The 12,828-nt window shown below is 44.1% G+C and overlaps 2 protein-coding genes and 1 long non-coding RNA gene across 5 annotated transcripts in view; all 3 read right to left on the bottom strand.

Annotated features, from left to right (window-relative positions):
• The window catches only part of LPGAT1 (lysophosphatidylglycerol acyltransferase 1), a 68,120-nt gene extending 61,009 nt beyond the window's left edge, over positions 1-7,111 (bottom strand). Inside the window, exons 1-2 of the mRNA XM_082756400.1 lie at positions 6,953-7,111; positions 6,358-6,616 (exon numbers count right to left, since the gene is read on the bottom strand). Of these exons, the coding sequence (XP_082612526.1) occupies positions 6,358-6,595 (238 nt within the window). The 5' untranslated portion in view covers positions 6,596-6,616; positions 6,953-7,111. The remainder of the gene's footprint in view (positions 1-6,357; positions 6,617-6,952) is intronic.
• On the bottom strand, positions 4,556-5,630 carry LOC309876297. Its single transcript, XR_014317145.1, has 3 exons — positions 5,516-5,630; positions 5,200-5,420; positions 4,556-4,597 (listed from the first exon to the last, which is right to left on the bottom strand). It is a non-coding gene; the product is annotated as an uncharacterized lncRNA (long non-coding RNA).
• A 2,340-nt stretch (positions 7,112-9,451) lies between the features above and the next one.
• Positions 9,452-12,828, bottom strand: part of INTS7 (integrator complex subunit 7) — a 41,041-nt gene continuing 37,664 nt past the window's right edge. For all 3 annotated transcript variants that reach the window (XR_014317256.1, XR_014317257.1, XM_082757608.1), the window contains one exon: positions 9,452-9,598. The gene's annotated coding sequence lies outside the window, so the exon portion shown is untranslated. The remainder of the gene's footprint in view (positions 9,599-12,828) is intronic.

Genomic DNA, 12,828 nt, shown 5'->3' with positions numbered 1-12,828 from the left:
TTTTTGCACTAAAGCAGTTATACTAAACACAAGTGAGAAGGAGAAATTGCATCTCTGGCATCAAGGCATTGTCCCTGACACGTTCCAAACCCCCCTTCACACACACTGCAGAGAAGTGGTGCATAAAGAGTTTAATGCCCTAAGATTCTGCTCTTCCTCCAAACCAGAGCTGGACAAAACCTTTTCTACAATTACTTCACATGGTTCCTAAGACCCTACCATGAAGAAAAAAAAAAAAAAAAAAGAAGGTACAGAGAACAGAGAGACATCTCTCAGGTATTCTTAGCCATATCCTTCCAGGCACTTACCCAGCAATGAAGGGAGAAGTAAGATGACTAGCATGAATAGACACACTACAAACAATGTCAGGCCTAGAACTAGGAGGGATGAAAACACGTCCTAAAAATAGAAATCTTGGCCGTAAGCAGGAATGGAACTGCAGTTCAGAAGCATTCCACAGGCATTCCCAGAGTAAATAATTTCCCCTTCACACCTTTCTGTACGAGTACTCCTCAGTAACTTCGCTCTTACTTTCCTTAGGTCTACCTGACAGATTTGGTATGCTGGCAACGTATTGTTTTATCCAGATCAGGTGAAACACGGGAGCATAGACTAACCCACCCTAAAAAAGAGGAAGCAAATAGCAACAAACAACACAAATACCGCTAGCAAAAAAATAACAGCATGTGCTTGTGCTTGAAGTTCTGTGCCAGCTTTCTAAAAATAAAACTTTGAGAGCATTTCAATAGCTAATCTTTCAGAATGACCGCTTGTAGTTAAATGATACAATAGGAAAATAAAAGATGAGCATTACTGCTTTTGACACGCTGCTGACGATAGAGACGAAGTACAAAGCAAGAAGTATGGCAAAGCCTGTGCTCCGAAAAGGCGAGATGGGAATTTCCTGGTGTGATTTTAGATGTGGTTAAAATAGGTCAGGGGTCACTACATAGCACCCTTTACAAACACAGACATCACTTGCCCAGAGAAGGGGACAGTGAGTTCACTGTACTGCTCACCGCCTCTTACGCTAAGGCACAATGAGCCTTTGCTCTGCGGCCGCACCAAAACCAGCTCCAGCGTCCCTCACTCATTCAACTCCGACCTTTCCTTATCAAGGCAGCTCGCTAGTTACACACAAACTTCCTCTTACAACATAAATTCAAAGATCCCAGCTTGTTCCAACCCTAGCCTACGCTGAAGTCAGACACACTGGGGAGAGCTGCACTCAAGTCAGGGACTGCCCAGAAGCCCAGCACCGGTCTCTGCCTAGTGCGTTGCTTTCCAAAGCCATCGAGGCACATCGGCTATCGTCACACATTCAAACAAACCACAGAGCAGGAACAATCTCTTTTCTTCATTTCCACAACTCAAAAACATGACTATTTCCCCCAGCCAACTGTGCAGTCCTCGCAGTGGTGAACAATCCCCAAATATTACCAATTAGAAATCATACTGCAGGAATGAAGTGGGGTAGAAGACAATGGCAGGGCTGAATGCATAGATACACGTCCTGAAACAACACCCCCTGCCTTATTTGGTGCCAAAAACGTACTTTTATCTCATCTGCTGTTTTCCAACTCATGTTGCACTTCCTGCCTGACGAAAGGGGCCCTGGCCATGCCAAGCAGCACTGACAGCACGCCTTGCCTGTGCAATGTTATCACAACCCCACCTGGATCTTACCAAAACATTCTCATTTGTAAAGGGTTTAAGGAGTTGAGTCTGTTGACTGATGAAACAAAGAATGTTTTGAATTAGGAAAAAAAAAAGGGGTGATTGCTGAACAAGTTTTATAGAAGAATTAAATACTGGTCACAACTTGATTTTATGTAAGTGCCTTACAATGGATTTCAAATTACTTGAGGGGAGAGACAACTAGAAATCCAAATCTCAGTTTTACTCTTTCAGGCTGAATAATCAAAAGGGATAAAATATAAATTCTCACTGCTTGACAAAAACATAATATTCTTAGATACTATTTAAACGTCCTTGCTGGCTGGTACAGAGCGGTAACAGGCAATACTATTTGATTAGTTCAGCTTTTTACCTGCATCACGATACCACCAAGCATCCTCACACCACTAAGATGCTTTCTGCATGGTGGCAGAAGTTTATTACTCTTCCTTTCACCACCCTGTCCAACTTTATTGAGAGACTTCGTGTGCGCTGCCAAGAGGCTAGAACAGAAGGTAGCACTGAGTTACCCTCTACCTTCTTCACCACTGGAGTACAAAATGCTCCAAGCACAACTCTGAAGCAAAGCCCCTCTGAGACTGACCCCATGCGATGTGCCTGGGGCCTGGAGAGGCAGAAGCTCCTGCAGACGGAGGACACTCGCCCATCGCCAGCTCCTTGTCACCACGGGGCAGGGTGAGGCACACGGTGCTGCTCCCCGAGCAGGACTGAGCTGAGCAGAGAGGAGTGAAGCATGAGATCAGCATCACGATTATCAGGACTGCTGATGACTATCACGGAGACTTATAATTGCCATTCCGCAACAGCAATGTCACCGGCTAATGATAACTGCTGCATAGATGGCAGGGGAAGACAAGGAAACAGTGCACCTAAGCATTTTTAAGCCAAGCGAGGTTTAATTCTACCAGCCCCAACTATTTTTAGAGACTTGATTAGACACAGGGATATTAAACTTTACTCAGTAGTAGCTACTGACCCGAAGAAGTTCCAGTTTAGAAGATGGTTGCTTTAAAAGGAGTTTTGCAGGTGAGCAGGGACTCATCAGAAATTCACCTCTGCAGATACGCTCCATCTCCCTCCCATTACATCTACCGTACTATTTAGGGGCTTTTGTTCTACTTGTATGTTAAATGACAAATTATAGCATAGAAGAAAGGTACTTGCCAACAAAGGATCAAGCATTCTCAAGTTCACTTTTTTTCAGTCTGCGTCTTCCAACAAATGCAGGAAAAATATTGAGAAGTGTCATTCAAAGGTGCCTTTCAGACCACACTAACACGTAGATTCTGAGTGCCCTAACTGAACTGCTCCTACAAGGGCAATACAAATTACAAAAAGCCTTCAAAAAAATGGCTTACAAGAGTTCCAAGAAGGTCTTTCTGAAAACAGCTAAAAATAAAGTAACACCATTAGATATCTGAACATTCTTCTTAAGAAGATACTCAGTTTTCCCTTTCTTAGGAAATACTATAAAGAGCACAGGAACAACATATCCTTATAATACCCTGCCCTTGAAAAATCAAAGTTCCAAGTTCTCTCTCATATTTGTATCTTAAAAGGAAATTATAGGGAAAGGAGAATTTTGACAACCTCTCTTCCCCTTCCTTTCCCTGTTTTGCTTGTCCAGTTATCTGCTACCTCTTTACATAAGATCAAGTGCACTGGCAAACAGAGACACCTACATTTATCAAAAAGCACAGATTAGAGCTGCTGTTACAGACACAGATCATGCACTTTCTCTAACAAATCCTCTGGGATCCTAGCACAAAAGCACAGGTTTATGCGGGGGTGGGGAGGAGAAGGGCAGACCTAGTTCATGAGTTTTCCTCAGCTGTTCCAGCGCGATTCAGTGAAGTGTACCAACGATTATGCAACAACAGCAAAGCCCAGAAGGAAAAACTAACACTCGCCGTATTTTCTTCATTTGTGTTAAGCTCTCTCCTACATATTACATACAAACTTACATGGGGCATTAAAAAAAAAAAAAAAGTCTGCCCTGAATCTAGCTTGAAGGCTGAGTTTAAGTCCATAATTATAGTTTAATGTCACTTCTTACTCAACAGATGACCCAAACCTGGAAGGGGAAAAATAAGTAAAAAATAAAAATAGAAACACACCTACAACACAAGCAAAACAGAACATTACCTCCAATTAAAAGACAGGTAAACTTATTTAGCTGGCAACCCTCTGAATTGAGAGGGAAAAGAAAATAAAAAAAAAATCCAACTGACCAACCACTCCACCACACCAAAAAAAAGAAAAATCCTTAATCTTCTGGATGAACCGATACATACCTATTATCTTCTGTTTACTTTCACGAAGATGGAATATATTGCAGCCTATCTTTGGCTTAGTCTTGGAACTGAAAACAGAAAAGTTCTAGAGCAATGTCTCTTTCAGATACACCACTGTAAGTCTTAGGCACCAACTCTAATAAAGTAATATTTCAGTCCTGAATTAATGTATGTCATACTCTATATGAAGAGGAGAGCACAGCAACAACCTTTTATAAATCTACCCATCTGGAAACAGACGGACAGATTTCCTCTGTCTACATGTACTGCAGTCAGAAAGGTATCCTAGCCTTTCCAGGTCTGTTCTGCGTGTGGTAGTGAACACTGATGAGGGTAAAGGAAGGAAGGACAAAGAAACCAGCTATTTTTGCTATTTTGTAGCTTTTAGCAAAAAACATGTTCATGTCTTCATACCAAATAAGAAAATATATTCAAACTGAGACTTCATACTAGCGCTTGCTTAAAATCCTCCCCGAGTCAGAAGCCATGCTTTATAGTGAGAAGCGAAGAGAAGGGCCTCCTTACCCATACATCATCCCAGCAAACACTTCTGGGTAGCTGTTTGTAAATGATACGTCACATAAACATACTAGGACATTTCAAGACTGCAAAACAAAGGATTTCAAATCGTCAAGATACAGCAGCAACACCAATGAACAGATGCTTCAGGAAGTCTCTAGGATATGCAGATCATGCTAAGACCACTTTCCAAGCAATAGGCAAAAGAAACCACACAGTTCTGCAGTCAGCAGGAAAACTGTCCCAAAGAAACTGCCTTCAAAATTGACAACCGTATCGCCATGGGATGACGGCTTGAATTTTAACTAGCATGTTCAATATACGCAGCGTATCCTCAGGGTCGTATGCTGTATGACTTTAACGTTCCCGTTATGCCCATGAACTTTCCCATTTCCAATTAATATAATACACACAACACCTTGAAAATTAACCCTCCCTTCCGGGAGGATTTTTTGCTTAAAGGTGTAAAGCAGACTTTTAAAAAATATACCTGCCACTGCAAATACTATGTGGACTTCTTTTAAGGAGCAAATATAAACAGATTTTTAAAACAGCATATCTGGAAAAGCTTGAGCTGTACCAGGCAAGGCAATTTCGAAGCAGTGCAACGCTGCGACAGTTCTAGCCCGGCAGACCAGGATCTAGCTTGCTGCTGCCACCATCTCCTTAAGAAGAACTGGAAGCTCACCTAGAGTATCCACAGAAACTTTGTGCATCTTGGAAAGGCACATGACAGGGTACCAAAAGGCATATTATCAGAGGCTTCAGCTCTTGTAGCCTAACAAAAAGAGCGCTCCGTCTGGGTCAACACTGACATTCTGACTAATCGGGAGTCTGACCAGACTCCAGAGCTGTGTGTTGCCATTCCTTTTTTTCCTTGTTTACATGGACAAGACCTGCGGATGCAGCCTGGGCAGAAGAGAGGGAAAGAATTTTAGGAGGGCTGTTCATATTTTGCACTCAGTAGATTCATTTCCTCCCCTTTCCAAGGTCTAAGCACATACAAAGATCTGACAGCTGTTTTCTTGCAGGAAGTGCAGTAGCCAGGATGAAAATCAGTGTATTCAAGGACAAGACTAGAGCCTTCCTTAATATTTCAGTTCAGTCCTTCATCTCGATGAGCCTATGAATGCTAACAAGTAAAAATAAGTTCAATAATCGCTGCAAAACAAGCATGCAGGGGAGGGAGGGGGAACCTACAGGTTCTGTAATTAGCTTTGCTAACAGTAAATGAAGAGCCACATAGTCAAGAAACACTGGGTATTGCTATTGCTGTGAAAAAGGCTGCTTCTGTTTCCCTGTTTCCCTCCGTTCTCAGGCAGCAGAGAAGACAGTTGCTGTTTCAAGGACCAGAAGACCTACTCTTTTGAGATGACCTTCATGCCAAACTTCTTAGCTTTGTGTCCTGACAGTTTTAAGTGGAGATGATTTAGAGATGCATGCACTTTTACAGGAAGTTTGTTCACACTCAGAGTTTGGCTCTAGCAGCTACACTCACAGCACAAATCAACACTGTTCTGAATAGACGTGCCTCCTTCACGTAATACTAAACCGAAGCGATCAAGACACATAATGCCAAAAAAGCATTGTTTCTGATAGCACCGAGCATCGATTGAGAAACTCCATTGTTTAACACACAATAAATGTGCAGCTACAGTTTAAGAAACGTTTCGGTACGCTCGGCATCTCCGTGCAGAAACACAATGCATCCCTGCACGGCACCTGGAAGAGAAACACCCCCCGTGCCCACCGCCTTGCGGGGTTCCCCCACGCCAAAACACCCGCGATATCAGGCTTGTCGCCAGCGTAATATTGGTACGTTTGGTAGTTAATAAGACGTGCTTACCTGTGTATCCTGCCCACCAGCCCCAGGAAGCCACCATAGCTAAAAGCCATTTAAACAACACTCCTTCGATATACCAGAAGAGCTTACTATCCAGCACTCGGAGCGGCTGCAGCACAATTAAATACAAGACGTAGGACGGAATAGCAACCAGGTTATTGGCGACCATAAAAGCGAACCTGAGGAGTGCTTTCAGCAAGGTACAGCCCACCCGCTGGGCCTGCTGGAAAGTCACGGCCATCCTCTTCACTGCGGGACCGTCCTGCAGGGGAAGGAAAAGGGGGGCGCAGGTGAAGGCTCCGCGTTGGGAACGGGGCACGGGGGGCTCGGGGCCGCCCGGCCACCGCCGCTGCGGGGGCACGGAGGCAGCGGGGCAGCTCCTCAGCTCCGCCCGGCGGCGGCAGCAGCCTCCCCGCCTCCCTCCTTCCTCCCTCCCTCCCTCCTCCCTCCTCCCTCCCCGGCAGCGGGACCCCGGCCTCCCTCCATCTTCCCCCCCGCCTCCTCCGCGAAGGTCACGGGCGGCCTCTCGCTGCCCTGCCCTGCCCGGCGCTGCCGAGCGGAGCCGGGCCCCGTCCCCGCACGGCGGGGCCTCGCTCACCTCCGGCAGGGCGGCGGGGCGGCGGCGGAAGCGGCGGCGGGGCTGGGGGAGCTGGGCCCGCTGGCGGTGGCGGTGGCAGTGGCGGTGCCGGCCGGCGGCTGGCGGCCGCTCATGGAGCCGGAGGCGGCGGGCTACGGCTGCTCAGCCCCGCGGGGAGGGAGAGGAGAGAGAGAGACAGGGGGCGGGCGGCGGGGAGGCGGGAGCGGCGGGCCGGGCGGGCAGGCGCAGACCGCGGGAGCACCTCGGTTCTCCCCAGCCGGGCCTCGGCTGCCCTGCTCGGGGCTGCCCTGCCCGGGGCTGCCCTACCTGGGGCTGCCCTGCCCGGGGCTGCCCTGCCCTGCCCGGCCGCGCACGGGGAGCCCCCTGCACCTGTTGGGGCCGCTCGGCCCCCGGTCCCCACCCACGCGGGTGGGTTAGGGGCTGGCGACCCCCTTAGTTAAGGGATGGGGGCTGTGCGGGGCACGGGCACCTGCAGCTCACGCTCTGGCTTGGCAGGGCTCGGTGCTATCGGTCCTGCCAAGGGCAGCAGCCAGGCGGTGTGTGCTGCTGGCTCTACAGGCATAGGTGCACAGGGTGTGCTTCGTATCCATCAAAACCTTCAGCTTTTCTTCTCATCTGTCGCCTGCTTCCTCTAGGAACGCGCCACAGCCGTCCCCAGGGGATGTCGCAGCGACAGCGGGCCCAAGACCCTGCGCCCCACCAGGGCAGGCCAGGCTCCAGCGCTGGAGGCTTCGCAGCACCCTCCTGACAAACTGCTCCACACCATTGAGGAGTGTTGCCTTCCGTGAATGAGGAGCATCCCTTACTGCAGTCCCCTGCCCTTTCTTTCACTGTGCACGCCTGGCAAAAAAATCTCACCCGTCTCCCACTGCTGACCTCCAGCCATCTCCAGGCTGACCAGGCCCAGTTTCCCCAGTTTCGTTCAAACATTGTCATGCTTGATCTGAGCTGAGTGGTTTGTGCAGGTAATTTTAACTTGGCTTGATTCTCAGGGAATAGACACAGGATGGAACAAATAAATAAATAAATACACCTCAAGAAGGATATCTCTGCTAGAACATCTTTTGCACTGAAAAATAAAATTTTCAAACTGTAGTATTTAGACTGAAACACATATCGCTTTCACATCCAAACCGTACTATGTGTAATGCTAGTCTACTGTTTCCCAGACACTGAGTCTTCAGAGATGGCTGTACCATCAAGGAAATTAAAACCAAACCTCCACTCCAGGGAGAAAACAAAGATGTTATTGCAGATCAATCTCATTTCAGAATTTGAAAACACAAACAACCAAATAATGCCATCGTGTTCTGTTCGAGCAAAACAAAACAAAATTGCTGACCTTCTTGACAAAAAGGACGAGTCTTGCATTAGCAGTTCCAACTGGTGTTTTGCTCTGATACTTTTATTACTAGGTTAAATCTGACAGTGCACTTAGTAATCATTATGGAGTCAACTTTAGCTGTTCTGAGGTGTTATCAACTTCCGTAGGACTCGGGTTTTTTTCTTTTATAACACATGCAAACAACTCAGAGCATATACTTGAACTTACTCTCAGCAAAATGTCAGTCCAAACTCCTAAAGATAAAGGACAACTGTTAGGTAATAATTAAAGTTACATTTTAATTTTTACATCCCAATAGCAAAATGAAGCCTTGTTTGGATATTATTCCAAAATAAAAATAAGTTTTAATTCATATTTTTCATATAAAATTTGGTTGCTCTTTTTATTCTGTTTTAATCACTGCACAATTTTTAATAAAATCCTGATATATGATGCTTCAAAATGAGAGAGTCCGCAGCATTTATGTTAGACAACTAACAAATTAGGTAATTTATACAGCAGAAAGGAATTGCACATGGGGGAGCAGGCGTACAAAGCATTCTTTGTCAGCATGATGGCCTTAAAGCTTAGGAAGCTGTGGTTTAACATTTTGCTGAATGAGCTAGTAGCAAAGACCCACCCTTAGTCCTCATTTCCTGACCTTCATGTGGACAACCCATGTTCTAGGAAGCTCACTCAAGGAAATAGCCCTTACAGATCCCGAGGTGCCTGTCATCCAGTCTGGGGCTCTGAGGAAACTTTTCTGGTATAAAGTAACACCTCTTAGCATATATGTGCCATTACTGCAATTAAAAATGGGAAAAAAAAACAAACAAACAAAAAAAAAACTAAGTGAACTTTTTTCATTTGGTTGGTAGCTGTTAATGCTGAACCTCTGCAGTTTCACAAGAGGTTTGTTGTGGTTTTTCTTTCTTCTTTTTCTTGTTTTAAATTCAATTCCTCGAGGCAATTCCTCATAATTTCTAAGAGATTGTGAGTTTTCTTAATGTGTAATTTGTCATTTAAAAAGGATTTAAGATTAATATAAGCAGCTCTTGATTTGTGGCCTTTTTAACCATTTCTCTACATTTTACACATTTTTCAACTAAATAACTTACTGAAACTATGTCTTCTCAGCCCAGAGGATGATAATAACAAAGATGTCAATATTCATCTTTGGAAAAACATGTTTTAATGTGCTTATTAACTGTTAGAAATATACAGATACCAACACTGGTAATATTAGGTGGTTAAATGATGTCAGGCATAGCTGGAGCAGAAACTTCACTACTGGAAGTGTCTCCTACAGCCTCCAAGAAAACCTATGGGAAAAAAGTGAGAGAAAAAGGTTAGACTTATTCCTGCCTATTAGATGGAAAAACCATGTTGTTATGGCAGTGGAAGTGTTACACAATAATAAACAAACACATCTGTTACACTCAGACAGTTATGTTAAGAAGTTAGCCTAACCAGCCTATAAATGAGTGCAGGCAAGCTGCCTGCAAGGTTCTGAATTCACCAGGCTGGCTTTGATCACAGTGTCTGGCTACAAGATGCAAGTCAGTTTTTACTCATTAACCCCTTGAGAGACTTTAGCAGAAGATAATGTTCTTTTGCCCCTGGTTACCCTTGAAGAAGTCCCTGGCTGCCGTGATTCTCGCACGCTGCCATTCGAGGGCAGGCATTTGCATTGCAACGCTGCCGTCGTGTTAGAGCTGCCTCCAAGCATAGCTGCGAGGAGAGAACACACTGCGGACGTTCAGGCAAGCCACATGTTACAAAGGCATAGATCTCCATAATGAAATCCAGGTTCAAAGCTGTAAACACCAAATCGACTTAAAGATGTGTTTCTGGAATTCAGAAACAGTAAGTTTTGGAATGCTTTTGAACCTCCATCCAGGTCCAAGGCTGGGAAATAAAACGCTGCTCCTTTGTCTTGACCAGATTCAATCAGTTCTCCCTGCTTGCTTTTCGTGTAGCAAACTAAAGTCACAGATGCCATATGGCCTGAGAAAAAAGCCTTAGGAATAGGCATTCATGTGCAGATGACACTAAAACCAAAATTGCCTTTAAAAAATCATGAAGGCCTGTCATACAGGCAACAGAGACAGCCTGAGAAACCTCAGAAATTCTGCAGAGCAGGAAACGACTACTGTTTCCCACCTCTCAGGGCAAATTATTACTTGAAAAAAGAAGTATAAATTTTATTGAAAAGGTAGCATAAGAGAAGATAAAAGTAGACAAAACTGACATTGAGGAACTACAAATATGGAAGCGTGTGCAGAGCGCAGACAGCTGGAAGATGCACAGCATGAAATAGGGCATATGCTCAAGGCAGCATAATTCTAGAAAGCATCTCAAATGAACTGAGTAGTTGGTATTGGATTTGGAAAAATAAAAGTTTAAAGAAACACCAAGAACCTCGCAATTATGTTTTCCATAGGCTGCAATAAAGAAAGAAAAAGGAAAAGGAATAAAAGAATTTGTGGGCCTGAAAGCGAGAGAGTTAAATTTGCAGCCTCCAATTCTAAGGTGCTTTACATGGTGTACAATACCCTGGTTTGGAGGGTTTTCGTACTGCCATCCCCAGAACATTAAACATTTCATTTCTTTTTGACAATATCTGTTAAACCTTCCGTAGTATTCTCCAACCCTGTCTGCCTTTCCATTCTCTGTAAAGAGGTAAAACCACCTCTGTGCTCCAAGTCAATTCTTAAACTTAAAGGGTAATCTGTTACTCCACCTCTACGACCTGTAACCTCAGGGGGAACAAGGAAAATCATGCCTGTTAAAGTCCCTTGATCTTTAGTGCCAAGAGGGTCTTATGTCCTTTCTCTTACTGATCCAGTGGCAGGGCCATGCTTTTTAAAAGCCCCACTTTCAACAATCTTTTAAGAGGCATGATTTCCTTTTGAAGAGTTGCACACAAAATGAAAACAAAACAGAACAGCCATTTTCCTTGACTGATTTTTCCCCAGGAAGTAAATACCACCAGTCTTTCTGCAAATAAAAGCAACTCTCACTGAAAGGTCATCTTCTCCTAGGGGCATCTCTGCCTAGGGACAGTTCAGGGTAATATGAAGGAGCCACTAAAATGCAGTAAATTGTGCCAATGGCTTTAGTACCTGTTACATCCCTCAAGATGAGCCAAGCTGCAGGCAAGGCTGCCTTGCCAGCTCCTACAGTTCTATCATACAGCATTGTCATTTTTGCTCGTTTCTCCAATATTTTAAGCTCTTGGATGAGAGCCTAAGTTCCTTCTCATTAAAAAATTATAGGCCTCAGAGAAAATGTGTCACAAGTGTGTCCAAAATTTCAGGCTTATGATAAATGCACACTTTTTTCCCCCTCTCTACTATCTTGAGTTTACATCAGACCTCAGACAGTGTTCTGACAAAACTGAAGGCTGCCAAGTTAAGGCCTTGAGTTGTTCTAGGGGCATCTGTATTTTTCCTAAAGAAAGTGGCAAAGAAGACTTCCTGGTTTTAAACAAACTATATAAAACCACAACTAAATAGCCCAAAGAAATCAAAAGGTTATTGCTAGGATATGAGAGACTGAAAAACAGAGGCTATTCCTTTAGCGTACATAGAAATTGTGGTCACATATCGATGTCATGTTGCTCGAGCTTAAATATATATATGTTTTAATCATGATTAATTAAATATTAGGCAAAACTGAACATTACATGTCTTTGAGTTGATATTTTCTTCCAATATTTTTGTAAGCTTAAACGAAATCAAGAAAACGTTTTATAACTGGGTGCATTGCATCTGTAATTTTACTTCAGGGAATTTCGTATAGTTAGGCACAGACAGAACAACTTCTGGATCCAGCGAGGAAACATCCCTTCACTTTCCATTCAAATGTGATGCTTAAAATTCTGTCCAACATAAAGTAAAAATTAAAATTCTACCCACGGCTTCTGAGGAGAACAAGAGGAGCCACAGCCAAGGAGGCCATCTGACATGGAAGACACAGCTATGCTAAATGAGTACAAGTACAAATTATCAAGTGTGCTACTAGGGAAAAGAGAGGACCACTCACATCTATTGCTGGCTCTGGCTACAATCCCATCATTCTGTCTAGCGAGTCCTGCAGCAAAAGGGATTTTCTTTATGCAGTGAGAAATCGCAAGAGCAATGATATAACCCTCCCTGTCCTGCACTGCTGATTGAACTCATCTGTTGGATCACCACTGCTCCAAGTAGTTGAGCAAGTTGGACCTGAGGCAACAAATGGTATTCCTCCTGTTGATCATACCTGTTCCTGATCCTGTTGATTAGTCGGGCACTATCTACAGGAATGTGTGTTAGTCCCGCCTGAGAGCTAATTCTTGTTTATCAAGTGTTTACTGATAGTTTCCTGAGGCCAAGGCTGTGTCAAAGTAGATTTGATGAGTACAGACACATAGAAAATGATAGTTTATAAATTTCCTTAGGTGTAGGTAAAGTTTTAAAATTTAGAAGTGCTCAGTTATTTATGATTTTTTTTTTTTTAAACAAACAAGCAAAAAAGGTTTTTCATCACTTTACCTTTGTATTACAAAAAC

Source organism: Aythya marila (assembly GCF_965140915.1).
Source record: "Aythya marila genome assembly, chromosome: 3".
Classification (NCBI taxonomy): domain Eukaryota; kingdom Metazoa; phylum Chordata; class Aves; order Anseriformes; family Anatidae; genus Aythya; species Aythya marila.
The sequence above is the reverse complement of the archived record's forward strand: the minus strand, read 5'-3'. Positions and strand labels throughout refer to the sequence as shown.